Below are 26,657 nucleotides of genomic sequence, written 5' to 3'. Positions count from 1 at the left end.
CAATTAGCGCCTTAATTCTAATCTCCCTGGGTGCTTCAGCAGTCTGTTTTTCTTTCAAATGCTTTAAATGCCAGACCTGTGATACTGTGAAGTACCATAAAGTGAGATTAGATAAGGGGAAGTAGCAAGTGGGTGCTGAGGGCAAAGCTAGTGGAAGTTGCCTAAATGAAACCGTTGCGTGGGGACAGTGGTGCAGTGCAGGCTTGGTGCTGTGCGAGGAGCAGTGGGGCTGTTTCTCCATGCATCTGTCCCCATGTTTCTTGGCTCTGGAAGGAAGCACCGCACCATGTGTCATGGTTTGTGCTTGAGGCAGGTGCTGGGATGCTGAAACCTGAGATATGGAGTTAGGGGATGGAGCTGGGAGAAGGCCCTTCACTGGGAGTTTTATCACCTGCAAAGTTGAGGATGGGATAATTGGCTCATCTGTAAAGCCAGCTGATCTCTGTGAATGAAAGGCAGATCAGGCTGAGAACAAGGTTTGACTACTTTGTGTAAAATACTGGGTTTTCAGAAGTGTTTAAATATTTCTTTTCCCATCTGTTTTACAGTTGCCAAACAGATTTGCTAATGGCTTAAAATATCAAGACAAGAGCAAGGGGTTAACTCCAAAACTCATGACTCCTGTTAAGTTTGGCCGGTAAACCTTAAGGCCCTTTTTACAAGAGCTTATTATTTGTTTGGTGCCAAATGTACTTATTTATTTATTTGTTCACCTGAATTGTTGGAATAATAAGAAAAAAAATCAAGGTTAGTTCTTTGTTGTTTGTAATAGATGTAATTGGGATTGATAGCTAATGAACTTCCAGTATTTTAATACATACATGAAACTTTCACAATGAGTTAATGAGGGAATTTAAAACAAGGATAAAAGATTTTCCCCGTGGCATCTTTGGAGAAGGCATAATAAAAGTGCAATCTATCAGGATAGTGGAGGATAGTTAACACTAAAGAAAAATGACATTTTTACCTTCAGAGTTCCCCAAGACTGTTCTTATTCAGAGTTTCTCATTCACTTGAAACTTATCTGTCAAATGCCCTTTTTGTGCAGAGGAAGTGACTTTCTGCTGTGCTTGGTTAAAAACTTAAGGACTGAAAACCACACGTGTTTTATCTGCAGTGTTTTTGTGCTGGTTTTGGCTGGGACAGAGTTAATTTTCTTCCCAGTAGCTAGCATGGGGCTGTGTTTTGGATTTGTGCTCGAAACAGTGTTGATAACACAGGGGTGTTTCAGTTATTGCTGAGCAGGGCTGACACAGAGTCAAGGCCTTTTCTGCTCTTCACCCCACCCCACCAGCGAGCAGGCTGGGGGGGCACAAGAAGTTGGGAGGGGACACGGCCAGGACAGCTGACCCCAACTGACCGAAGGGATATCCCCCACCATATGGCATCATGCTCAGCATATAAAGCTGGGGGAAGAAGAAGGAAGGGGGAACATTCAGAGTGATGGCGTTTGTCTTCCCAAGTCACTGTTAGGCGTGATGGAGCCCTGCTTTCCTGGAGATGGCTGAACGCCTGCCTGCCGACGGGGAGGAGTGAATGAATTCCTTGTTTTGCTTTGCTTGCGTATGTGGCTTTTGCTTTGCCTGTTAAACTGCCTTTATCTCAACCCATGAGTTTTCTCACTTTTACCCTTCTGATTCTCTCCCCCATCCCACCCGGGGGAGTGAGCAAGCAGCTGGGTGGGGCTTAGTTGCTGACTGGGGTTAAACCACAACAGTTTTGCACTGTAATGTCAGATAGGAAACAGTCAGGACTTGTGTGATGCTGTCAAGTATTGCAGCAAAGAGGAAAGATGCAAAACCAACTCTTAGATGCCTTCACTCTTTAAATGAAAGGATTGAGAATGGTACGTGAGCCTGGTGGGCTTCAGTATTTAAAAGTGACTACGTTGCTTTGGACCATCACTCTGAGTCACCCCTACTTGGCATGTTCGCATTTGTTAAAAGATACGTTGCGGTCTCTGTGGCTTTGAAATTTTGGCTATCCAGGGAGGAGGAGTTGTGTCTCTCTTAATTTGTGTTTGTGACAGTGCTTTCTCTTTCCCTCAGCTTTCTGAAGCAATGCTTTAATGCACTCCAAGGAAAAAAGCATTCACTGTGTGGGAAAAAATATCTCTGAAGCCCAAATCAATGGGAGGACCCAGGGACAGTTAAGAAATCCCTTTAAACTCATTTAATAAGGGAATTGTTTAGATTTCAAGCTTTATGTCTTTTAGATCTGAAACAGGATGATTTGGGAACCTTTGATTACATTTTTGGGGATAGTTTCCTCCTAAATGACAGCTACAATTTTTAAGTTCCTTTTAATCCCCCAACCTTGGCACAGCTGGGCTTTTGGTGTATCAGAGGATTGCTCATTTGAATGGACTCTCCCGTTGGATCCACAGTGTGATCATATCAGGCTAGCCTATGTTCACTTGTGTCTCCTGCTTTTGGGACGCTAACCTTCAGGAAGAAGACAAGGTGGATAGGTGGGTCTGTGTTTTCTTAAACTGTAATAGCCATTTTGTCGGATTCCTCAGTGATTCCTGGTTTTTTGAGTTGGCATAAACTGAGTTAATGATTGTTCTCTCTTTTCCACCACTGTGAGTCTCCTTATCTCAGTGGAGTTAACAGCTGCATAAAACCATGTAGGTGAATGCAGAATTGGATGTTAGATGTTACATGAGACATCACACTTGTTCTCTTGGACACATTGCTATTCATGCCTAAGTATTCTCATTTCCTTGCTGCCAAATCATCACTTAAATGCTAGAAACTGAATCTAGAAGAATCTGTGCATTGTGTTCTGGTAGCAGGAGAGAAGGACGGAGTGGCCTGTGCTGTAGCTGAGAGGCCAAGCTTTAAGAAGCTCTAAGCCGTGGAATAACATGTTGGTTTTGACTGCTCTGTGATGCCAGGAGAGCGTCATGCAAGAGTGAATGTAAAAACAGAGGTGGAAAAATCAGGCTTTTGAATTTAGGGATTAGCTTTGGGCTGGGGGGGAAATGTGATACCCACTGCTTCAAATCTACGCCAGGAAAAGCATTTTGTGTTTTGGGTTTTTTTTGTACCATTGGCAATGGTTTCTACAAACAAAACAAATGTTTACCTGGGTCTCGTGTATGAGAAATTCTTAGCCCCCATATTGCCCTGAAGTCACTTAACTGGCCTCGTGTTTCCAGTGTGCTTATCTGGCTTTGCAAACTCTGAAGAGATTTAAAGTCCGTGTTGCTGCTCTGATATGTCACTTTATCTGTCAGCCAGGACTCTCTTCTGTGCTCTTTGTATACATGTGCCCATGCTAGCCAGGTGGTGCTGGATTTGGGTGCCATCCAAAGTAGCGCATTAGAAAGGCCAGGTTGTGTGTCATATTTCAGAAGCCAAGAAGAGCTGCCAGTTCTACTCTTTTGGTTACAAACGGCTTGACTTAATGTATTGATCATGTTGTCCTCGCTGTTCTCAAGCTGATTTTATCTAAGACACTCAAAAGGATAGAAGGTTGAAGCTGTATAAATCCCACTTGTTGCCTCCTTTGTAGCTAATATCTGTGTTTGCATTTGCTGTGTGTCCTAGAAAAACCTGCTCTCTACCACCAACATGAAATCCTTTCTTGTGTCAGAAGGAGATTTCTATGTTGTTTGTCGCTTTTCCTGGAGCACAGTATGATCTAGGAGCTGTGAGTTGTAGATTCTCCTCCTAGATTTGCCAGAGGACTGATGGTTGATTTGGGGCAAGTTGCTTCGTATTTGTTCATTTCTCATTCTGTAAAATAGAGGTCAAAATGCTGATTCCCTTTGTGTTGTGCTTTAAGAATTGCTAATGAAAAAGGCCTGATAAAAGCCAAATGGTGATGTTATTTATAAATTATGAAAGAACTTTCCCTCACCTTCTCAGCATGCTTTTTTGATTTCTTTTGCTAGAGAAAGTCTTTCCCTAGTGGGATTTGAAAGCCACAAACCTCATCTGTATCAATAACAGAGTAATGTGCGGATGGGAAGTGTACTCAGTGTGGAAAGAGAGATGGGGGATGAATTGCCGTTAAGCACACGTTAATTAACATGGCCCTGCACTCCCCAGGTTGCTGCCTTCTGTGGGATGGGTAGGTGTTTAAGCTGGTCTTTCTGGTTTTTAAAGCCTTTATATTGTCAGTCTGTATCTGTATGGTTTGAGAAGATATTTGCTTCTGGCATCATTGCAAAAAGGGTGCTGGTCTCTTGGTCACCTATTTCTACAGAACTTGCTGAAACCTGAGAACTAATGCTTATAATTTTGCTTGGTCACAGTGGGGACCTTGGGAAATCCATATCCTTCACTGAAAACAAATACTTGGAAGCACTGGTGTTTTAAACCCCTTTCTGCTTTAGTGAGTGCTTCTGGTCTGATGTGTGAAATTTCCCCTTCTGTCCTTCTGTCTGCTTTTTGAAATTTAGTATTCTTGATATTATCTTTTTATCTGCAGTTTTTACTGTCATAGGGCTCCCTGAATTCCTTGACAAGAGCTGCTTTACACATGAAAGCAAGATTATCAAGGGCTACAAGAGAGACGCTGTGGCCCGTTGGGTACCATGTTTGGGAATAGGGCCGAGGCGCTCAGGGCGGGCAGAGCTGGAGGATTTTGCAGATATCGGCGGCACTTTGTCGCTTAGCAACAGCCTCCTGAGATGGAGGTGGTGGCAGAGAGGATGTCTGCCCTGCCGCTGCCTGAGCATCTCCTCACTCTGCCTGGCCAGGGGCTTCGCACTCGTGCGTGGGGTCACGCTGCTTGGGTGCGATGTGCCATGGGAATAGGTGGGCACCAAGAGTCTCCTGGATTACAACTGTGATGGGGATTAGAGCTTTATTAATAAACAGTAGCTGTGAAATGCTTTTATAGCTCTTTTTCATCTTGAAAGTTCCTTGTATCGTAACACTACTGAGAGAGATGTGCTGCAACTTCTACCTGATTTTATGAGTGCTTTTTAAAACAATTTTTAAACTAGGTATCTTGCATACGTGAGAATTGGTGTCAGAGTCTGGATGAGATTTCAGGATGTGCTTGTTCTTCATTGCTCGTGCTGTTGTAGCAGTGAGACTTGTTAGGTAGCGTGTGTGTGTGTTTATAATATAATTGCCGTGTCAGCTTTTCTGTTTTTGGTTATCTACATAAGGAAGCAGATAGCTGGTGGAGATGTCAGCTGTGATGTGGCTTATTAAGAGCTACAAGACAGAAGTAATCACAAGAAACCCTGCTTCCATACAGGCTGTTCTCCAGAGTCTCTGGTCGCATCTGTTCTGTCTTAACCCTTCTTACGTTGACTGGATTTTTTGGTTCTTGCCAAAGGGTTATGCCAATTTGAACAAATAAATGCTGTGTGCTATATCTGTATTTCTCACTCTGTGATGTTTACCATTGACAAGGTGCTGTGAACAGTAAATGAGAAGCAAAGTTAAGCCCTCAGAGACATGAATTGTGCGATGTACAAGGACTCTTAACTAATCTGAATGGGTTGCAGTGATGAAAGTTGCTGCTCTGTATCATGTTTGAATTCCCTATTGCATTTCAAAATTGAGGGCTAGCAGCAAATGGAAAACTTTGCATGAATGCCCCTTTCTCTAGTCTGTGACTGGTAAAGCCTTGTTCCAGACAGGAAGAAAACAGGTCCTACAAACCAGCCAGCCTTCAGTTTCAGGTCTGCGAAGTGCAGATAGAGGTTTCTGGATCTGAAAACTAAGCATTAAGAGAAACTCGTCATTTACCATGGGTTGGGGAAGCAGTTGCAAAGAGGCCCAGCTTGGGTGGGGGAAAACCCAAATCCTCTAAACATAATGGAAAGAGAGTGGCAAAGCCGATGAAAACTTGCACCACTTGCTCTGGATTTGGTGAGACAGCAAGGAGGAGTGATTGATGGCACCTGCTCTGCTGAGGTCTTTGTCTGCAGTGGGTTATTGTCCTGTCAGCTCTGCCTGCCCGAGGCCTTATTTGACATGCTTGGATAAGTGGATCGCATCATTTTGATTCTGCACATGTTCTCCTCTCTACAGCTTGCTGGTTTTGCTCCCTCTTGAGCTTTAATTGTCTACTGTCCTGGTGGAGTGTTTGGTTCCTTCTTCCTTAGTGGCAAGTGAGACTAATCAGACAAAAGTACAAATCCTCCTTTCTCTCAGGAACAGTAACGAATGTGCTGATTTATCTGTTCCTTCTTGTATCGCATGTTGCAAACTGATGTACCCAAGAATTGGTGTTGTCATTTGTCAGTCTCATAAAAGTCTGTCTTCCCATTAGCACTGCTCTTGCCCTCTGTTTCTTGCTTTCAATTTCATCTCCCAGAGGAAACCAGGATGGAAATGAGAATGAAATATGGGTTTCCTTTTTAAAAAGAAAATAAACCAAACCTTAAGGGCTTCCTATTGGAATGTGATGGGATTGGACTCCTATCTCTCATCCTTTGAAAATCCCAGCTGGAATTATTTAATGTCAAAGCATGGAATTTCCTAGTGTGAAATTCATTGCTGGCTAAGGATGCACTGGGGATTAGAGAGACATCATTTTGCCAGGGTAGCGTTGCTGTCACTGCAGGAGACCTCGCACAAAGGGACGTTGCTGGTCTGTCCTGCTTCAAAGCTGAATCTTGGGGATGAGATTTTTCAATTCCCATTGAGGTTACATGCTGTGTGACTGACAGCTGGATTTGGGCGGAATAAACCAGAGTGGGTAACACTTTGCACTGCCTGGGAATAGAGTGAAAAAAATGAGAGGCAAGAGCAAAACATAATTTGCTGATTTTCTTATTTGGTAATGAGGTAGTTTGCTAGTGCACTTCCAAAATTTCCCTAAGACCACTTCACAGTTGGGTGATTTTGCTCATTTGGGTGCATGATAAAAGGGTCAGATTGGATGATTACAATGATTTCTTCTGGTCCAAAATTAAAAAAAAAAAAAAAAAATAAAAAATTATGGTATGGAAGCCTGATGTCTTGCAAAGCTTTAGCTTAAATAACAACACCCTCCTTAGGAGAAATCTCTAAGTTTTGGAGGGTGTCCTCTCAGTTTCAAAGTAGTTGTATAAAGGAAAAACAGCAGCATGTTCAGACAGTACACTGAGTAACCACTAAACGCTTTTTTTTCCCTCTGATCAAAGATGATTATTTTAAGTAGGCATCAATGTCTATATGTTAGGGATCTATAAAGCACTTAAGCAAAATATGGGCTGATAGCTGTATGTGCAGCAACTGGTGTGGTGTTAACAAGGTCCAGCTTTGTTTCTGAGACTCATAAATCAGCAGTGGTTTAGGTGATGGAGGGAGAGAGAGGAGCAACTCTCTGTCACATTAAAAGAATAACCTTTCTGGCCTCTTTTTCTAAACTGTTGATCTCTTTATAAAAGAGGACTTGTCCTGCTGTTCTAATAAGAGTTGTAAAATAATATATGTGTAATTAGAATTTAATAATGATTTGTGTGGCTGGATCTACAGTATAAGCTGGTTCAAGTGACTGTGTAACCTTTGCATTGTGTTCATTATCTAATGTTGAAATAACAGCTGGAAGTTGAGATTGACACACAGTTCTAAAATTACAGAGCTTGAAATTACTGCTGTCTGTAAACATATGAAAATCTGTTAATGACCTTTGAGCTCTCTGACTGAAAATGTTTTGTAACATAGAATACATCAAAATTGCCTGCTTCTATAGTGTATGTTTCCCCTTTCTCAGCGATTGCCTAGGATATAAATGAATGTTTTGTTCCTGACACAGATATCAGAATATTTGGAACTATTCTAGGAAGCCCTAAGGATATATGGAAACATTTGGTTGCTTGTTGTTTGTTCTAGCGAACCAGTTATAGATGAGCTGCTCACGAGCACGTGGTGTGCTAAGCCACTCGATGTGGGAGAACATAGCTGCTGGCGAGACTGACAGCTGCAGACCTCTGTTGTACAATACATTTCTCCAGCAGCATGTCTGAGGAGGAGCGAGGGTGGCACAGATGCACTGTCCTGGACTTTTCATTAGCGTATGTGACATTTAGGCATTTAGAAAGGCGTTTCTCTCCTGCTAGAAGTCATCTCGCTCAGAGTTTTCCCCTTAGGTTGAAGTAATATGCTATGGGCAGCTGTTTCTGGAGATGGCTGCCTTCTACATATTTCTTGTTGTTGGATCATTTATATTTTTTCTCATTTGTTTCCTAGCCAAAAGAAGCTACCAGAGGACTAATTATTTAATACACATTCTAGACCTCATGACAGCTGAACTGAAACTGCCTACCACTGAGGGCAACTGCAGAGTTTGGTAAAAAATGCCTCTAGTGTCATAGTGTTTAAACATGAATTAATTTATCATGCAGCACCAGGGATCAGGATATGGCTGTTTTTTCTTCTGGAGACTCTCACCCCTACAGTAGAGTTGGCAGAAGTGAATTTGCGAGCGTTCATCTCCTTCAGCGCAGTGGTCATTGGCTTTGTGTAAGCTGTGTCAAACTGCAGTTTAAGCTAAGCTTGCAAACCGCTCTGCTGTTGCTGAAAAACATTCATACCTCTGTTCTGCAGCATCTTTGGGAATGGCACCCTTCCTAGGAGAGTGGTAATAAAGAGTGTAGGCTGGAGGCAGAGTCTCAAAACGTCCGCAGCTACTTGCAGAGTGAATGTGTTTGAGGCTGTCACCATGTGGGAGATTCGTCTGGAGCTTTCATTCTGTAGGTGCTACTGCCTTAAGAGCAGTATATTTTTCATGGCTATGTTTTAAAAGTATGTACCAAAAAATAAGTGGAGACAACATGTGTGGCTGAATCAGGAATCCTAGAAAATAAATTAAAATTTTGCATTTGTGTTTAGTGGGTGGAAGCTTTGAATTGCTTAAGAAATCAGGCTGGATATTCTTGAATTCATGACCAAGCTACCTAAGGGTATAGCTGTATCTTTTAAGTCTCAAGTATGAAGCTATTCACATGGTAGTCAGCGCAATCATAATGTGGATGTTAAATAATTTGCACTATGAAGATCAAAACTTTAAATGTAGAAGTATAGATGGAGGAGACCAATTTAGGCCCCTGCCTTTGGTAAATGAGCCATATGCCCAGTCCATCTGCCCAGCCTCAGGTTGGTTCAACTCCGTTTCCAGAGTCCAACTCATGGAAGCAAGACATCCCCTTCTCAGCAGAGGTTGAAACAGTTGTGTCTTCTCCTTTTGTTATTAATTTTAAAGAGAGAGACAGTATTTCTAAGCATTCCTGTCCATAGTGACAAATAGACTGGAGGCATCTTTTACTCAGCAGTGCTTTCCTGTTTTTTCTGACTAGTTTAGCTGAAAATTGGTAATGGTGAAAGCATCCAGCTGCCATACCAGTTTGTGCTGGTAGGACCCTCATGCCTTTACCTTTGGCAGCTTGGGGCCAGCTGGTGCAGCTGGAGACTCAGGGTTGTGTTACCTTCCTGGCAAGGTTGGAAATGAGTGATGAAATGGCCACATCTGGCTTCAAGCAAGGAGCTGCTTCTTCAGGTCCTAATTCTGTCACTCAGTGGGAGCTGTTTGAATTCAGTATGAGTGCCTGTTTAAATAATCTGGGGAGAAGGGGAATTAGTTCAGATTAAGTGTTTAAAGGCTGCTCTGTAAACAAGCGTGTGATTGCTGCCTATCAGCAGTGTCATTGAGTATCAACACACTTGAGGAATGTCTTCCCAAAACACTGGACCTGGAGTGCCTGCCTGACCGTGCCGCTTACTTGCCGGATGCCTCTGGAAGTTATTTGAAATTGCTGTCCCCCAGATCACATTCTTTAAAATGGAGGTGTTATGCATAGTCTGTCACTTGTGAAACGTTGGGCAGTTCAAGGGCAGCGTGCGGTGCTGCTGCCATCCTGATTGTTCCCTCTTGGGAGGGTACTCACCGAGACGACGGGAGTTTGCAGGAGTGCTGCTTCTTGTGTGATCAGTCTGCAGGAGGCACGCGCTCTGCACTCAGCATTCGTACCCAGCAGTGTGGCGATGCAGCTGAAATAAGCTGAAGTAGGTGCTGTCAGATAAGCACAAGCTCTCTCCCAAATCCATCATACACTACATAAACTGGGCAGGCTGAGCTCCCAGTCCTGGCTGAAAGCAGCTTCAGCCGAAATGTACTTTTATCTGCTGTGAAAAGCTGGGCAGGTTGGCCTTGCAGTGCATGAACAGCAGCGCCTTTCAGCACTCCTGCAGCCTATGAAAGCTGGGCAGGCTGGGCTTGCAATATGCCTCATTTCATCTACCTGAAAATGGTGCCCTAGCTTCCCTTCAATCATTTAAGCTCCCTTGCTCTCTGACACACTTTCCGCTGACAGTAATTCTGTGAGCACTCGTTGGGCATTTACTGCCATCACTAGAGGAAATACTGATGGCTTAAAATGGGATCATTTCCTTTCTGATGGACAGCAAGCACCTGTGGGAGTTTTAATAGCTGTACAGTATGTCTCTTAGTAGGTAGAGAGGAAGACGGGTGCAGTTCTCTGCAGCGAGGCGCCCGCAGGCTCTGAAGAGGAAATTGGAGGAGAGGGAGAAGGCCACGGCTGGCTTCCTGTTGAGCTTGTGGAGTGCGGCTTAAAACAGTAGAATTTGTGTATCCATCTCCCCAGTGGGTGATGGTGGAGAAGGGTTTATACCAAAATCATGGACAACCATATGTTCACATTCATGCAGATTTCCTTGATCTCTTACTGAAGAGAAGGTATTTGCTATATATATTCTTACTTTTATCGTCCCCTAAATTACTGTTAAACACTGTTTCCAGGTACTTGGTACTACCATGGAGGGAGAGGACTGTTCTTTTTTCCTCAAGTAATTGAGAAGGAAGAGAACAGTACCAGCCCCTTTCTCAACTTTTTAAAGCAATTACTGCTCAGCACTTTATAGTTACTTATTCAGGTCTCATGCAAGCAAAACAAGCAATCAAAGCCTTGTAAAATTATTGTGGATTGAAATGCATTTAAAAGTAGAGTGATACTGACCCTCCCTTTTGTAATTTTGGCTACATTGTGTTGAGGTAACATTTGTCCAAGGTGTGTCTAATTGGTACAGTGTCTTCAAGGTCCTAGCAGCAAAGGTCTTAATCCTTGGGAGACATAACAAGTGGGCATTTAGCAGAGTACCGGCAGCTTGCTCTTCAGCTCTTCACAGGTGATAGGAATGCAGCCTCTGGTAATAAATTTGACTCTTTCAATTACAGTGAGTTTCTTGGTTCATCCACTTTTATTTTTAAGTTAAATCATGTATCATAAACCTGCAAACCACTGGCAGCTTCAAATGTCTTAACATTTCCAAAGCTGTCTTGTCAAAAAGTCATCTTATTCTTGAGCTAAACATGTGACAGGGTCAGAGCAAACGTGATGCATTTTAAAAAGCAAGACCCAAACTCATCTGGAATATGTCAGCTACGAAAGGAGAATTACAGTCTAAGGTTAAACAAGCAAGGATTTCATTTGCAATCATTTTAATTGGTATCGATTGCATTGCTTGAATATAGGGTCAAAGCAAGAGAGTCACTTCAAAACTAGACGCCTTTTTTTGCCTTTTAAAAAAGCTTTAGTGGCTTTGGCTGTGAAAGGCATGGGGCTTGAGTTACATTTTTAGTGAAGTTCGCAATGGGGGAGAAGAGAGGGCGGGAAAGTAAAACAAACAAGTGTGTGTTGTATTACAGGAAAAGTGAGAGCTTCCCCATCCATGAAAATTGCAGCCTCCCAGCTGGAGATGCCAGCAGACTGCCTCCCAAAGTGCCCTGAGCTCTAGGGAGAGCGAAGCCAGGCTGGCCCGCTGCCAGGCGGGGCTTCCAGCGAGGAGCCGCTGTGCCAAGCTGCGGGCCAGTCCTACCTCTGCGGCTCCTTCCCCTTTGCTGCCCTCACTGCATACTCTTTCTACCGCGTAGCTTTCCAGAGCAGAGCTCTCAGACGTCTCCTCTCCCACCACTGAAGTGCGCTCCTGCTCATTTTTAAGATCTCTGCTTGCATTTGCTGCCTGTTCACCATGTTGAGTTCAAATTCAATCACCTTGGTGTGGTCCTACCTAATACCCTCCAGGAGAGTTACCTCTTATCCCATTCCTTTTTTCTCCTTTTTTTCCTCTCCTCATTGTTTACCTCATTTCATTTGCCTGTTGGCTACTCATCTTTTCTTGTGCTGGCTCCTGTTCTTGCAGTGGTTTCTCTCTTTACGGACCCATCTTCAAATCCGTGCTTTAAAGTTAATTTCTTTCATGTACATTACTCATGTATAACTCCAATATTATCTTTCCATTTGAATTACTGTCTCCTGCGTCACCTTTATGCCACTAAATGGACAGTAGATTTCCCTTAGTAGAGGTCCTGCCTATATTTGTAACGTGCTTTGTCCATTTAGCATGAGAATATTGTCAGCATTTGTTTCTATGTTGCTGTTCTATAAACTGGGTATCAGGTCAATAGGAAGATTTTAAAAGTAGCCTAATTAAAAGTAAATCTGTTTCAGTTCCTCTCTAAGCCAGGATCTCTTCCCTGAACTATTAAACAAACACGTTTGACAACCCTACTGCTAATTGCATTATAAAGTTGATATAAGGATAGTGCTTGGATCCTCGGGGGCTTTTCCATTGCAATTTTGCTGAGAGAAGCTGGAGGCAGAAACAGGGACAAGCAGGGTCAGTTTTAGAGGCAACAGTGGGTTTTTTTTATATCCTTTGCGTGGATCCTTCTCCTGTTTGATGTTCAGTGGGATATTTCACGTTCCCCAACTTAAGAAATAACTGCTGCAGTGAAGAGTTGTGGAGAGAGAAGCTGGAGGCTGTTTCCCTTCTGGGAAATCAGCCCATACAATCTTTTAAAGTCGGCAGAGGCAGCCTGGCAGGAGTGGAGTGTAACCAGTCCTTGGCTGCATGTCTGAGCCTTGCAGTGTCCAATGGGCCCTGGGGATGGGGGATTGTAATGGACTTGATTTCGCACCAGGCCTGCATTTTGAACTGATGCTTGAGGGCTGAGGGTAGTTATTTTATTAACTGTAGGTTTTATTTTTGTCCTCTGCACCCCAGCAGCACGCTCAAGGTTCTTCATCTAGCTGTGTGGTTTTTGCACTTTTTTTCAGGTTCTTTAAGTGTTCCCTGTGTATGAAAGGTATTTACAACCCCAACCTCCCCCTACATGCTTTCTGAGATCTCAAAGAGCTGTGTAAACTCAGAGGATTAAGGCAGAGTTTGAGCTGGGCTGAGCAAACACGCAGTGGTAACTCCAGCCAGCGGATGGCTGTGGATGTGAGCTTGCGCCAGGGTCCTCTAGGACTGATCAAACAGGCAGCATGGAGTCCACTGTGCAGAAGTCTCTTGCTGTGGCATTTTAGGGGTAAGAATGGTCTCATTCCAGAGCTGAGGGCCGTGCACCCGCATTATTCACAGCTTTATTTATAAACTGAGCGGTGTGCACCTTGAGTGACTTTGGAGATTGCAGCTGTGCCTTGGTGACAGAAGAAAAATGGCTTTTCGGGAAGGAGTGTTCCAAGTGATTAAGGATGTTGCCAGCTCTGCTGCAAGCAGAGGTGCAATTGCATAACTTTAGCTTGGGCCAAATAGCGATGAAAAAACATTCACAGAGATTTTTATTATGGACTCTCAAAATCTGTTGCAGAGTCTAGGTTACATACTTGGGTTGCAAGCCTGTGCTGAGGTCTTTGCCAGTGGATCTTCACAGCTACTGGTGTACAAGGTAGAGCTGGAGGCGGTACCACAATTACGTTTTCAGCTGAACTGTTCTTTGATATCTGTACATCCAAATAAGCAAATGGGGAGATAGTATCTGTATGCTTCATGGAGTAACTGCCAGGAAAGAGGCTCTAAAGAAAGGCCTAATTCTTCCTTATCTGTAACCATGCAGCCAATTAGAACCATCTGCTCTCTGTCTGCAGCCCAGACAGACAAGGGCCTGCAGATGGAGAGGCTGTAGCCTGCCCTGGAGGGTGTGAGTGCGATTCCTAAGTGAGGACAGGTAGGAGAGGGCCCTGGAAGCAGTGAGTAGTAAGGAACAAAATAGTTTTGTATATTCTGGAACAAGATTTGGCAATCTCCTTCCTGGAACCAAGAAGACAGAATGGGCCTGGATCCACCAGCCTTCCCTGCAGAAGGGGATTTACTGGCCCTGACAGCAAAGGTAGCCAGGTCTGCTGACTCCTGCTTTGGGCAAAAACCCCAAGGCTGGATATGAAGACCTTTTAACTTCAGGGCCTGACTTCAGACACTGTCACTGTGTGAACCCCTAGGCTTTACATGACGTGCAAATACCTGCTGGTCTGGGCTTGTCTGGGGGAAAGGCTCCAGTGGAGCAGTTTGTCGGAAGGCCAGTCTCACCTGCTGGCTGGGATTTCTGGATTGAAGTCAAGGTGCATCAATAAACGTTGTTCACTGCAGTGATGTACTATATATTCTGTACATGCTTAAATTTTCCAGCAATTGCCCGTGCACAAGCACAGATGCACATCCAAAAATGGTAAACTCTTCTGCTAAGTGAGGTCCCCAACTTGGAGGTCATAAACTTTAGTAAAAGAGCAATCACTGGAAAGCTCTTTTAGTAGAGTAAATAGGAAACAAAGGAGGCAAGAACAGAAACCCCATTAGCCCCCTCCTGCTCTCTGCCTGAGGCTGCAAAGAGGTCTGCATTTAGCAGCATAGAAAACAGCCCCACTGTCACCCTATGTCAGTAAGGAGAAGCTGAGTTCCATGTCCTACGTTCCCAGAAAAAGCAAAGTCCTGTGAGCTGCATCCTCTGCTGAAGTGAGGAGGAACAGGACCATGGAATAGGCTTTCTTGTCATGGGGCCGAGAAACTTGGCATCTTCCCCACGGCTGTCCCAGACGTGCTGCGGAGCTGAGTATGCCTCCCTCCGCCTTCCTCCTGCTGGAGGCAAGCAGCAGCCTCGGCTACCAGGGCTTGGGTCTTAATTCACGGCTGTTTGGAAAGTGCTTGAGATTCTTGGACGCAAGTGGCACTACAAGTGAATGCATTATTTCCTTGGCTTTGATCCAGCTATGACTGTATTCCCTGAATTAATTTTGCTAGTAGCTCAGTGATGAGACAAACCTTAAATCTCCAAACAAAATGGGGATAAAAAGCTAAATTTCTAAGTAGGGAATTTTGTAGGATTCAGTAAGGGGAAAAACATAGATTTCCAGACTAGTTATGTGGTGAAGTGAATAGTCTAAAACCTGCAGTGAATGTGCTGTGGGTACTGAGGGAAGACTTTCCCTAAGGCATTAACAGAAGCCCAATCCCCACGTGAAGCCAGCTAGAATTTAAACCGAAATGGCCATTTACTGCCTTTGAAAGCATCCTTAAAAGTGAATATTACAGGCTGAGCCAGGAGTGCATTATTTGCTGCTGCTTTCAGGTGGTGGCATTCTCCTGCCACAGCCTCCTTTTTCCCTTATCAGGGGCCCATGTCACTTCATGCAGCATCTTGCATGCGTCTGCTGTCATGTTGCAGCTGCATCTGGCTTTATGAAGAAGTGCACATTTTTGGTGATTTCTGTTTCTGATGTTTTGCTGAGTATCAGTTAACAGATGTCATTTCCATTGCACTAGTTTCTGATTAGTTACTAAAGCTTAGCATTTTGGTTTCTATCTCAGCAACTTCCCAGTAAATAGGACAATGTGACCTTCTTTAAGTGGCATTTTGAACTGCTGCTTTAGAGTGTTATCTTAAAACTAAAACCCAAACTGAGCAACTAAACACTAATTTGCATTCCTTGTTTTATCATTCATGGAGAATAATGCCAGACAATCATTTTCCTTGCTCTTTCGCTAGTTATGGACTTGGCAAGCTGAGCTGTATTCTGGTGTGTTCTGCGCCTCTGAGACAGTGCTACTTATTTTAGTTTGGGGTGGGTGTTGTTTCTTTGCGGGTTTTGCAACTTGCTGTATATATGCGTGCTTTAAGAGGAGCTTGCCAGCCATGCAGGACCCCTGTGCAAGGTGTGTAGAGATTGGGTGCTGGCTAATTGTCTTTGAGCCTGGGTTGGAATAGGAAACAGCTATATGTATTTTATTGTTGTGATTCAAATTTCAGTGTCTCTGTGACCCTAAAGTGTCGGTGCATCATCTCGCTTCACAGGGAAGGGTAACTTTAAGCAGTGAGTGATTTGGAGTGGAATCAGCATATTGCACACTCAGGCAGTCAATTCACTAATTAAACGAGAGGGGGAGGAAGTAATCTAGAGCAATCAGCAGGGCATTTCATCCCAATTCCTAATTTTCTTTATTGTTGGGCTTTAGTTTTGAGAGACTAGAGCGCTAATGATTTTCATGAGCTCTTTTGGAGTACTGAAGGTGTGTGTGTGTGTGTTGACGTGAACGAGTTGTATTGAGAGCTCCATTCACGTAAGATACAAATATCCATGATGTAATTGCTTGAGCCAGAAGCGAGGCATTTAGAAAAGGGGGGTGAAGCATTTAGAAAAATTTCTTTGGCTGAAGTTGACAAATTTAGCATGGTAAACAGTGCTTTTAAGGTATCTCCTAATCTGATATATTTACCTTGCATAAAAAATTAATGGGGATAGAGATTCTGCAAAACATTCCAAAAACAGTTTAGTTTTTACCCTTGAGCAGTTAATAAAAGGCATTGGGGAAAAATTTACCTAGCTATAGTGAACTAATGTCATAGTGATTTGGCACATTACTACTTAAACTCTTTTTCTGTGTGGTATGCAGGGGGAGAGGTTGATCCATTGTCACCAAGAGTTCAGCTTTCAGTCCTCAGAGATGCCAGGGATGGTAGTAATTCCCCTCTCTGATCTCACTTCCTATGTTAATCATTATGACATGACATACCCGCTTTTAAACTGTGCTTAGATTGTATGTTATAGTCCTGATTCAGGGCAGACACTTAACACTTAGAAGTGTTCAACCTCTGTTATGTGTTTAGATCCCATTGATCTCGGCTTGCTTATTGAATGCATGGTAGGCTTTAGAAGTGCATTTCTCCATATGAATGCTACTGTGAATCAGAGACTGTCAGGCCCAAGGGGGGTCTGATATGTTGCTTTCTGAGATCAGAAACAAAATAAAAACCACCTCTGTTTCAGTTGAACAGTTTAAGGCTTTCCTTCAGGATGCTGATTTGTTCGTGTGCTGTTGACTTATGGTTCCTGAATTAATCTGAAGCAAACTCATTTTCATAACCAGTTCCAGCATCTCTGAAATTATCAAACACATAGCCTGGAGAGTATTCATCCTAATCTAACCTAAAATTACTGTTTGCATTGTGCGTGTGTAATTATTCATCTTAAGTCATCTCTGAAAAGAACATGCTGTCTTGTTTGTGTTTTTATTCAATATTTATAGCGCTTAATGCTTAAAAGTAGTCTCAGAGAACTTAAAGAACTTACTATTATTTTTTCCTCCTTTCCAGAAGGACATGTCGCTAAAGCCTCAGGAGCGGAAGGAGAAATGGGAGAGGCATCCAGGAAAGAAACCTAGAGAATCTGAAAACTGTGTGTCTGCTGAGCCGAGTGAAAATGGCCATAATAACGATGCTGGGAGCTCAGAGAGAGAGGCGGAAAGAGGCAAAGAACGGATGAAGAAGAAACTCCCCTTGAAGCTATCCAAACAGGTAGGGAAATTATTTCTCATCTGAAGTGACTTTATCATGTCATTGGCCACTGTGAAATGTCCTGCTGGTAGGTTGGAGTTGTTAATGTAACTGGCTTCTCTGGTAACTTGTGCTGGTGAAAACAATGTCTCTTACAAGACTTCTGGCCAAGTGCGCAAAGCCTGTGTTGCGGGCAAGTTTCATAAGCTAAAATGGAAGACCAGGTGTGCTGGGTAATGTAGGAAGGAAGGAACAGACCTCCCTTGTATCCTGCAACTTTGAAACAGTGCAGTAATTCGCACCATAGGTTTGTGGCTCTTAACAGTCTGACACACAAGTAGAAATCATCAATCGGATCATAGCCTTCTTTGGGGAAGATGTGCTTGTTAATGTGCACCTGGAAGTTGCAAACGTGAATGTGTACATCTCATGAATCGAGTTCATGTGCCCCCAAAACAGTCTGTTGAGAAGGAGAGGATATTCCAGTCTCTTAGAAGTTGGAGGAAGTTGTGCTCTGGGGAATCTTTTGTCTGTGCCCTTCTAAAATGTGGTAGAACATTAATGAATTGAGAGTGGTGATGCTGGAGGGGACGATTGCGAAGACTCCCATCTGAACCACGGTGTGTACAGAGCCGGGGAGGTGACAAAGGAGAGGCACTGTGGCTGGCAGGTTATTTATCACTTAACTGCTGCTCAGCAGGGAGATTTGTTGGAGACTCAGTGCTCATTCATCAGTTTGAAATCCACATGGCACAGCAGCCTATATCTATGAACACACACTTTCCCAGTTGTCCATTAACATGGTGCCAAATGCCAGCCAGTGGGAAGGCCAGTGTACTTGACCCTCCAGCATTTGTTCTGAGCTAAGAAGTACACTATGATGAAAAACTATCTTTTATTCTTCGTGATGCAGAGAAAAAGAGCTCTTTAACCCAAGCACACCTTCTGTTCTGTGAAACTAGTTCTGTATGTGTGCCAGACAACGAAAGATTGAATAGTCCCATTATTGGAAGTGTTTTTTCAGACTTCCAATATTTTAGGATTTGAAAGGATTATTAAGGTTATCTAATGTAACCCCCTGTATAACTTCTCCACCACACACAATCTTTTGTGATTGTGTTGTAGCATATTCATTCAGAAGGGCTCATCACATTTTACGTTAGAAATTCTAATGGTCTGCTCATGGCCCCACTCTTCTGGTAGCTAATTGTTCTCATTAACAAATTAGCAGACTTTTGTTTTCTTCCTTTTGATAAAAAAAATAGTTGGAATAATTCAGTACAAATAACTTATGTAAAGATGTTAGTACTTTTCTGCTTGCAAACATTTAGGTAGCAAATCATGTAACCATGCCCTCCTAGTAAAATATTTGCCAGGTTTGTTTTCTTTTAACTCCCCAAAGTGTTACCAAATGTTTTGTTTTTAGACTGTCAGTGTATATGTAGTTAAAATACATCAAGTTTCTTATTTTCTTTTGCTAGTAGCTGAGTGATAGGGTTTCAGTTCCCCCTCTGGTTACAGGTGCAGTGAGTTTGTGCACAAATATTCACTCTGTGCAAATTAAAATGCACAGAGTGCAAATTAAAATGACTTTTTATTATGCGTGAGTAGATGCACATTTTAGTTTCGATGAAAGTTTGAGCAACTAGGATCCTTTTCTTGGCATTCAAACCCACAAAATGCTAAGCATGTATTTCACCAGAAGTCCCTGGCTTTGATAGAAAATGTTTAGAAGCAATAGTGCTGGATGGTATTCCTGCCTGCTGCTTACACCAGGATTGTGGCACTGTGCTTCATCAGCTCCTCTGCCTTTGTAAAGCTGCTGTTGTGTCAGGTTTTTTTATTTACGTGAAAAGGCCCCAAACACCAATCCAGAGACCCTTGCAAAGTATACGTAAAGCTGGCTCACTTTCTGCTCTAGTCTCCGGAGTAACCTTACAAATGCTCATGTTGATGCAACTGAGAGTGGTGCAGTGCGAGTGTGGAAACAAGGAGCACCGCAGGAGGTCATTAGGTCTCGATTGCCACCAAAATCTCTCTAACATGAAAGCCTGGCTTCAGTAAATACTGCCTTTCTACAGGTTAGAGAGTTGTTCCTTCAGGTCTAAAATTACGCTGCAGCGAGTTCAGTGCATTTCAGGTATTTGCACCATTGTGGATGTGTGAGGCCACGCTCTGCCAGGCAGCGGGGAGGTCCCCTCTTGCTGGAGCTGGGGGTGAGCCAGTTCCTCACCCACTGCAGAGGAGGAAAGGGGTTGTTAATAGTGGCATCTTCTACGTGAAAATTAAAACTAAGTTTCAAGTGGTTGTGGCCACTAGGGATTTCATGACACTTCCTTAGAAGTCTTTGGGGTAAGAGGTTTTGTTACGCTGGCCGAACTCCGGTTTCTGTAATTATATGCTGCTGCCTTAGTTTACCAAACATTTAGATTATTTGTATTTCAGCTCTGAAAAATGAGGACGCTGTTACCTGTCTCTTCTGGCTAGTATTTGGCTGGTATCAGTCATTAAATAGGGTATTTGCTGCCACATTCATGAAAACGTGAATTCATCTTTCATTGTTTGATTTATTTCCTTCCCCCCCCCGTAAGTATAAGTAACAAACTCCAAAAAGAGCGAGGAGCTTGCACAAAGAGTATAAAATAAAACCTGTGATGAATGACTCATTAATACACTGTGCCTCTTTAAACAAGTCACGCTTAGAATTCATCTTTTATTGAAAAGGGAGGTTTTTTTAAATACCTTTTATTATCCTAGCTGATATAGTTGTGAAAACCAGACAAGTTTTCAGGTCTGTAAGGTTGATGAAAGTAGCAGCAAAATCTAAGCTAGATAAACTAGGCTATTCTTAGTTCAAACTAATTATGCAAATGGTATAGACAAGTTCAATAATTTTTCCTTTTTTTTAATAACCATAAAGTTCACACCTAGAATTTTGGCATTTCCTGCCAAGCTGTCTAGACAAATTGGCTGTAATATTAAGTTTCATGGAATTTGGGGGTGCTTTTTGCATCTCAGGGTTATTAAACATAAGTTTATACTTAATTTGGAAAGCTTACTGTAATTAATGCTAATTACATTGAGATGTTGCTTAGAAATTACTGTTCAGTGTGAAGCTTTCCTTATACTCTTATCCCTTCTCTTCACAATGCTACTGAATTGTCATCTTTTCTGCACAGCCTCCTCTAATAAATCAAATTGGGCATTATAATTATGGCATTCTGCTAATCCTTGTAGAGAGGTGCAAAGTGGTAAGCTGATTTGAGTGCCAGGTTGTCTGCTTTGTTTAGAAAATTAGATTAATACTTCACTCCTTTTGACAAAGTATCCAGATTCCTATTTGCTCCTGAATATTTGGTTCTTCTTTACCTTGGGGTATGGGGACGGGGTTGCAGGAGCCAATCTGTCCTTTCCAACCTATTACTCCAACTGTGTATAAAATCAAACAAATCGTTCAAACACGTTTATCTATCTCCTGCTGTAACGAAGCAGAGGAGGAAAAAAGGGCATTTCAAATAGATAGAGGTCCTTTGGCCAAAGATTTGTCGGAATTTGGGGCTGTTCTCAACGCATGTGCGCAGGGAAAGGTGCTGACTTGAAACTGCTGCTCTCTGACGGGAATCAACAAAATCTCTCACAGTCATCAGGGGTATGTCTAGGAATGAGAAAGTGTTTAAAGCTGTGACGTATTTTAGTGTAGCCAGAGTGGCCTGCAGTAAAGCTTGCCCCTTTGAAAGTGTGTAGTTGCCTCCATCATGGGAGCATTTGTTGGAAATTGAGTTATTGCCTTTTTTTAAAAGCCACGTCCAAGACTAACCCAGTGATTTGTGGAAGGGAATCCCCACCGCAGCTGCAGACAGTGCCGGTGGGGCAGAGGAGCCCATCACCTCTTTAAAGGATTTCCTCTATGATTGGGTGTATAATTCACTTAGATGAAGTAAGAGGTAGATATAAGATGAAAGTTCCAGTTACGCTTCCTTGTGTTGTCCTAAGTCATTCTTCTAGTTTTCGGAGAGTCACCCTTTGAACTTAGAGTCTGTCTTTCATTAGCCTTAGCTGAACTGTTTCGCTTTCTTCTGGGCTCATTTTTGGAGTTGCTTATTCCTCTGAACGTCTGAGCAGCCTGGGATCACCCTGGATGTAGAACAGTGGGTTTTTTCTGAGCTTCAGGACCCATTGCCATTTCTGTACGTAGACTAAAAATGGGCTGACCTCCTTCTGAAAAGAGTTGGGGCTAATAGGAAAGAGTTGCTGATATTTCAAGTTAGCTTAACCTCAGGCTCTGTGGTTAGTCAGCTCAGCAGCATCACAGTGTATTGAATATGTTTAGATGTTAAATGTGCCTGTAATAACACTCTGTTCTGCAAATAGTCATTTGTCATGAAGATGAGTGTCTTACACCTCCTCCTTACTTTTCTCACCCACTGTTTAAATCACCCAAGATGAGGCAGAGTCTCAAAGAAGCTGAGGGTAACAGAGTGGTGTAGCACGTATTTAGTGCTCATAAATAGCACGCTGGGTTTGAAGACTGGGAGGAAAGGGCAAGAAAGCTAATGCTGTCATGTTGCTCTGGAGGTGTGACATCTCGGTGACTTCAGCAGAGCTTCCTGGAGGGTGGGAGAGCAGAGTTAATTCCTGTGTCTCATTCACTCCCCAGCCTTAGTCAAACTGCTGAGCATTATTGATGATTAATGTATATTGTTGCTGTGGCTCTTGCTGGACTGGAACTGCTAAATTACATTAACATGTTTGATTACCTATTCATGTGATTTTTCTGTGATGCTCACCAGCTCGTTATCCAACATTCATTGATGAATGCAACATCCTTCCCTACCCCCCAGGAGAACACCACTCTGGGTTACTGCTGATCTGAGCTAAAGGTGATACGCTAAGTCCTTTTCCATCCAGGATACACATTGTTTCTTCTGATGTCTAGGTGAAAATTGATAGCTTGTCTTCAAACCAGTTACATACCCTTGGCCCCATTTTGTGTGTGGTGGTGGTACTGAAAGGCTATGGGGATTTTCCCAAGGTGGAGAGAAACAGTCTAGAAACTCATCTGGCTAATGAAGTACCTTGTGTGGAAAATTTCCTTTGGCATCATACTGCTTGTGCTGACGGTTGGGCAATAGGATAGGAGCACATAGCTGCTTGATTTTTATTTGTGTTTTTCTAGGTAATGATAAATTGTAAATCGAAAACTTGGATGTGCTTTTGAAGCCACTGGGCTGGAGGCAGAGAGTTTGCTTAGTGATGCAAAGTTCAGAGACTGAAATGTACCTTTCTTAGCTGAGGTTCAGCAGCCGCGTAGGAGAGTGAGTCCAAAAAATAACTAACCTTTGGGTCTTTGTCTATAGGCCAGAGGACAGGTACGGATATGCCTGTCCTTCCATGCCTTAATAATGTAGCATTTGGAAGCTGAATGTGTCTAAGAGTGTCTAAATATAATAGTAACTTATTCTGTTACCTTCAGTATCTCAGGCTATTAAAAGCAAATGAATTCTAGGCAGCCAACTTACAAAAAAAAAAAAAAGAAAGGTTGCCTTTAATGTGGGTTTTGGGGATTGGTTTGGTTTGGTGTGTGCTGCTTTGGTGTTTGCATTTCAGTGCTTTTGAACACTGAAATTATAGAAACCGGTTTCTTTTTGTTTCTAATTGATGTTACCCTTTTTGTTAGCAGATATTGTTATTTAAATGTTCTTTGAAACTAAACAACAAAGCAAAAGGAAAAAAAAAGTCCATTTTCTTTTAAACAGGAAAATGTTGCTTCATGTATTGCTTAAAACCAGGATCCATTTCTATCTTTGTAAGTACAAGAATTTACAATTTGGACATGAAAGCTCTGTACCAATTAGTTTTAAGTACGCATTTATGATTGCTAGGAGAGTTGGGCTGTTAACACAGCGCGTGTTACCTGGGTGAAGTCTCTCTACCACTGACTCCAGCCAGGCTGTCTGGAAACCCCGGGGAGGTGGCTTCGGTTGGTGCTTTGATTCCCTTCAGCTTGAGCCAAGGACAGCAGTGGAGGCCTGGTCCTGCGAGGCGTGGTGCTCTGATTCAGCAAAGCCTTTCCAAACACGTGCTCGCTTTTAAACATGTGAACAGTCTCACTGGCTTCAAAGCTCTTAATGAGGTTGTAGTGCTGGGGGCCCTGTCCCCGGGGGGATTTCGGAGGAGGTCCTTATTTCCAGCTGAGTAGGGCTGCACGGCACAGACACAGATGGCCTTGCCTTGCTCTCTCACGCTAATCTGCAAGTGCAGAGACTTCACAGCTGCCTGGGAAACCACTGGGGAGTAACGGTGCAAAGTACTGAAATGGGCAATACAGTATTTAGTCATTAGGTTTGCTAATCCAAGGCCTAAAATCAGCCTCGTTTCAATCAATAGCAATCTGTTTGCACTGTCAGGAACTAATTTAAAAATCTGCTTTAAGTCCTGGTTAGGCACTTGGTATTCTGTTTTCTGCATCAAAGTAGAGGGGAAGCAGTGGGCGTAGCACAGCAGTGGCAGGAGGAGGAAAAATCCTTTGTAAATAAATACTGGATGTTTATTTCCTAAATGAAACCCTGCTATTACAAAGAAGTGCTGTTGTTTTTGCTAAATTTATCCAAGAATTCATTGAGATTCTTGAAGTGGCTGCAGAGCCCACTGTGCAACAGAGGACAAACTTCACAGTGTGTTTAGTTTCTTCAGTGTTTCTTTAAAGTGCTGTACAAACCTTAGACAAGTAAGGTTTGTGTTACAGATGTGGCACAGGTAACTTCATCACAGGATTGCAGCCACCTTTTGAGAGCTTCAGCACAGCTTCCGTAACAGGTCTCTGTAACATACCGTGCTTCAGGAGGAGTAGTGCAAAATAGTGCCATAAAACCACTGGGAACTACAGCAGGAGAAGGCCTTTGCTTAAGCTGGAAAATGTATTTCAAAACTCTCTGCAGTTCTGGTAGGGAAACATAAATTGAGGAGACAATGTTTATTAGAATTGGGGGGGGGGGAATCCAACTGTTTTTAGACTAACACTGAAACATGAAACAGAAGCATATGCTGGATTTTACTGCACTGCAAATATTATTTTCTGAACGGAGTGATGTAAAGCATGTTTTGGCTGCTGAAAGTGTTATATGTAGGAGAATGTGGCTTTGTGTTTTTCACTGATGTAGTGAAATACTTACTCACTTGTCTGGGCCAGTGGGTTCCCCTTTTGTAGCTGATCCTCACTTGCTAATATTGCTACTCCATGTGCCCCACTTCTCCCTGCTCTTGTAGGAATTGCCTGATCCTCCCAGAGAGGCTCAGCTGCCTCTGAGCACAGCTCCTTGGTGTGCCCCAGCCCAGGAGCACAGCTGGGGGACACTGGCTCCGTGCTGGGTTGGGCAGGGCTTGCTCACCTGGACCAGCACCTTACTGCCATGGGCTTTGCTCCTGCTTGGGTGGAGACTGCTCGCGGGTGGCAGAGCAAGCAGAGGTTGGGTGGCCATGGGGACAGGGATGCAGTGTCTTGCCGTGTGCATGCTGCTTCCTGCTTTGTATTTAAGGATCGTAACGCTGTTACGATGGTATCGACCCTGCTGTGTTCAGAACTGGACCCTGAGGCTTTGCCTGTGGCATTGACTTCTACCTTCTTTGTCCCTGCTTTTCCTCCTCTCCAAAATTCCCATCTGTCCTCATTCACCTCTCCCACTTAACAGCATTTGGGCAACAGCAATGTGTTCAGGCCTCCAGATGGCTGCTGGCATTTTTAACATGTGTTAAAGCAGGTCTGGAGAGCACGGTGATTAAAGCACTAGATGCTACCAGTGGTTTCTCTGCATTGGGACTTCTTATGCTACCTCTAGTGGAGCTGAACCACAGCATCTTTGGGGGCCTCATGTCTCCTTCTCAGTTCCTCATCTGAGAAGATGCGATAGCTGCAGACGCAGTGAAGCGTGGCCGAACAGACCTCGCTGACTCGAGATGCGCACAGACATTCCATAAATGGAGCAATCTGGAGGAAGCCGCTCAGAGCAGCTCTCATCTCACAAGACTTGTCCCTAGCAAACAGGGAAGACTTGACCTGACATTCCTGGTGTTTTCAAAGTTAAAAAAGGTCAAAAATTTGAAATGATAGGAAGATAGCTAAGTCACAATGCTACAGTGTAAGAAAGTTATGTTGTATGTATGTGAAGAATCAAACCAGTTATAAGCTCCATCTTTTAAAACTCCATCGGGTCACCTTTAAATTCTCTGCCTGCAGTTAGATGACTGATAAGGACCTTAGGTCACATTTGCCTAAATATAGCCTCAGACAAGAGTGGAAAAAAGAGAAACAAAGCAATCCTCTCTTCTCGCTGATGTTCTGTAAGTAGCTGTGAATGAATCTCATTACAATGGCTTCTTTTGAAAGGGAGAAATAAAAAGGAAATTTCCTTGCTAACAACTTATGTGGCATCAGATGCTATTAAAAAGGTGGTTGTTGGTCATTGGTTACATTGTTATAAAAGAAGAGCTAAATGGTTTCTAATTTAGAGAAGGGGATTTAATTACATTAAGTAATTTACAGGAAGCTATAACCACTTGTATCTTTTTTTCTGTTGAATGTAATTGGTTGACACAATGCACAAAGTCTTCTTTCTTTCCCTTCTTCCCTCCTCTTTTTTTTTTTTGTTTTGTTTTTGTTTTATTTGTATATTTGCTTTTGGAGAAGAGAAGCACCAAGATAGAGCACTTCTGTTGTGTCTCGTGATTTTAGCAAATTGAAGAATGGAGAAACACAGTACTGTTTGAATGGTGCTCTGTCTCTGGCTAGTCCTGGTAGCGTGTGCTGTTTGAAGAGATTCAGAGCCTTGGCTGGAGGCTGGAGGTTTTTCTTGTACATCTCTTCATGATGGTGAGACAGGGCACGTTCTGGGTGTCCTATGAGCTGTGCAGAGCCCCTTTTCCTGGGTGTAATGCAGATGCCGTGGAAGAGGCTAGGACCTAGAAGCAACTGAAGCAGCCATGGCCTTTTTGCATGTTGTTTTTCTGGTTTGGACAAGAAGTGTCTAAAGGGTTATTCCATCTTGATTTAAGCACTAGCTGCCTAATACTTTAGCTAGCTTTGCACAAGGGTTTGGGATCTGTTACGTACTTGTAGCCCCCATTCTCAGGCTTGCACCAAG

At 43.1% G+C, this 26,657-nt stretch overlaps 1 protein-coding gene across 19 annotated transcripts in view; it reads left to right on the top strand.

The window, feature by feature from the left end:
• FBRSL1 (fibrosin like 1) overlaps positions 1-26,657 on the top strand; it is a 561,550-nt gene that overhangs the window by 136,618 nt on the left and 398,275 nt on the right. For 18 of the 19 annotated variants that reach the window (XM_076353207.1, XM_076353200.1, XM_076353196.1 and 15 more), the window contains exon 2: positions 17,341-17,541. In XM_076353207.1, coding sequence (XP_076209322.1) covers positions 17,341-17,541 — 201 coding nt within the window. The remainder of the gene's footprint in view (positions 1-17,340; positions 17,542-26,657) is intronic. The other variant, XM_076353190.1, reaches the window with a different exon arrangement.

This window comes from Aptenodytes patagonicus, chromosome 15, assembly GCF_965638725.1.
Source record: "Aptenodytes patagonicus chromosome 15, bAptPat1.pri.cur, whole genome shotgun sequence".
In the NCBI taxonomy this organism is placed as follows: domain Eukaryota; kingdom Metazoa; phylum Chordata; class Aves; order Sphenisciformes; family Spheniscidae; genus Aptenodytes; species Aptenodytes patagonicus.
The sequence above is the reverse complement of the archived record's forward strand: the minus strand, read 5'-3'. Positions and strand labels throughout refer to the sequence as shown.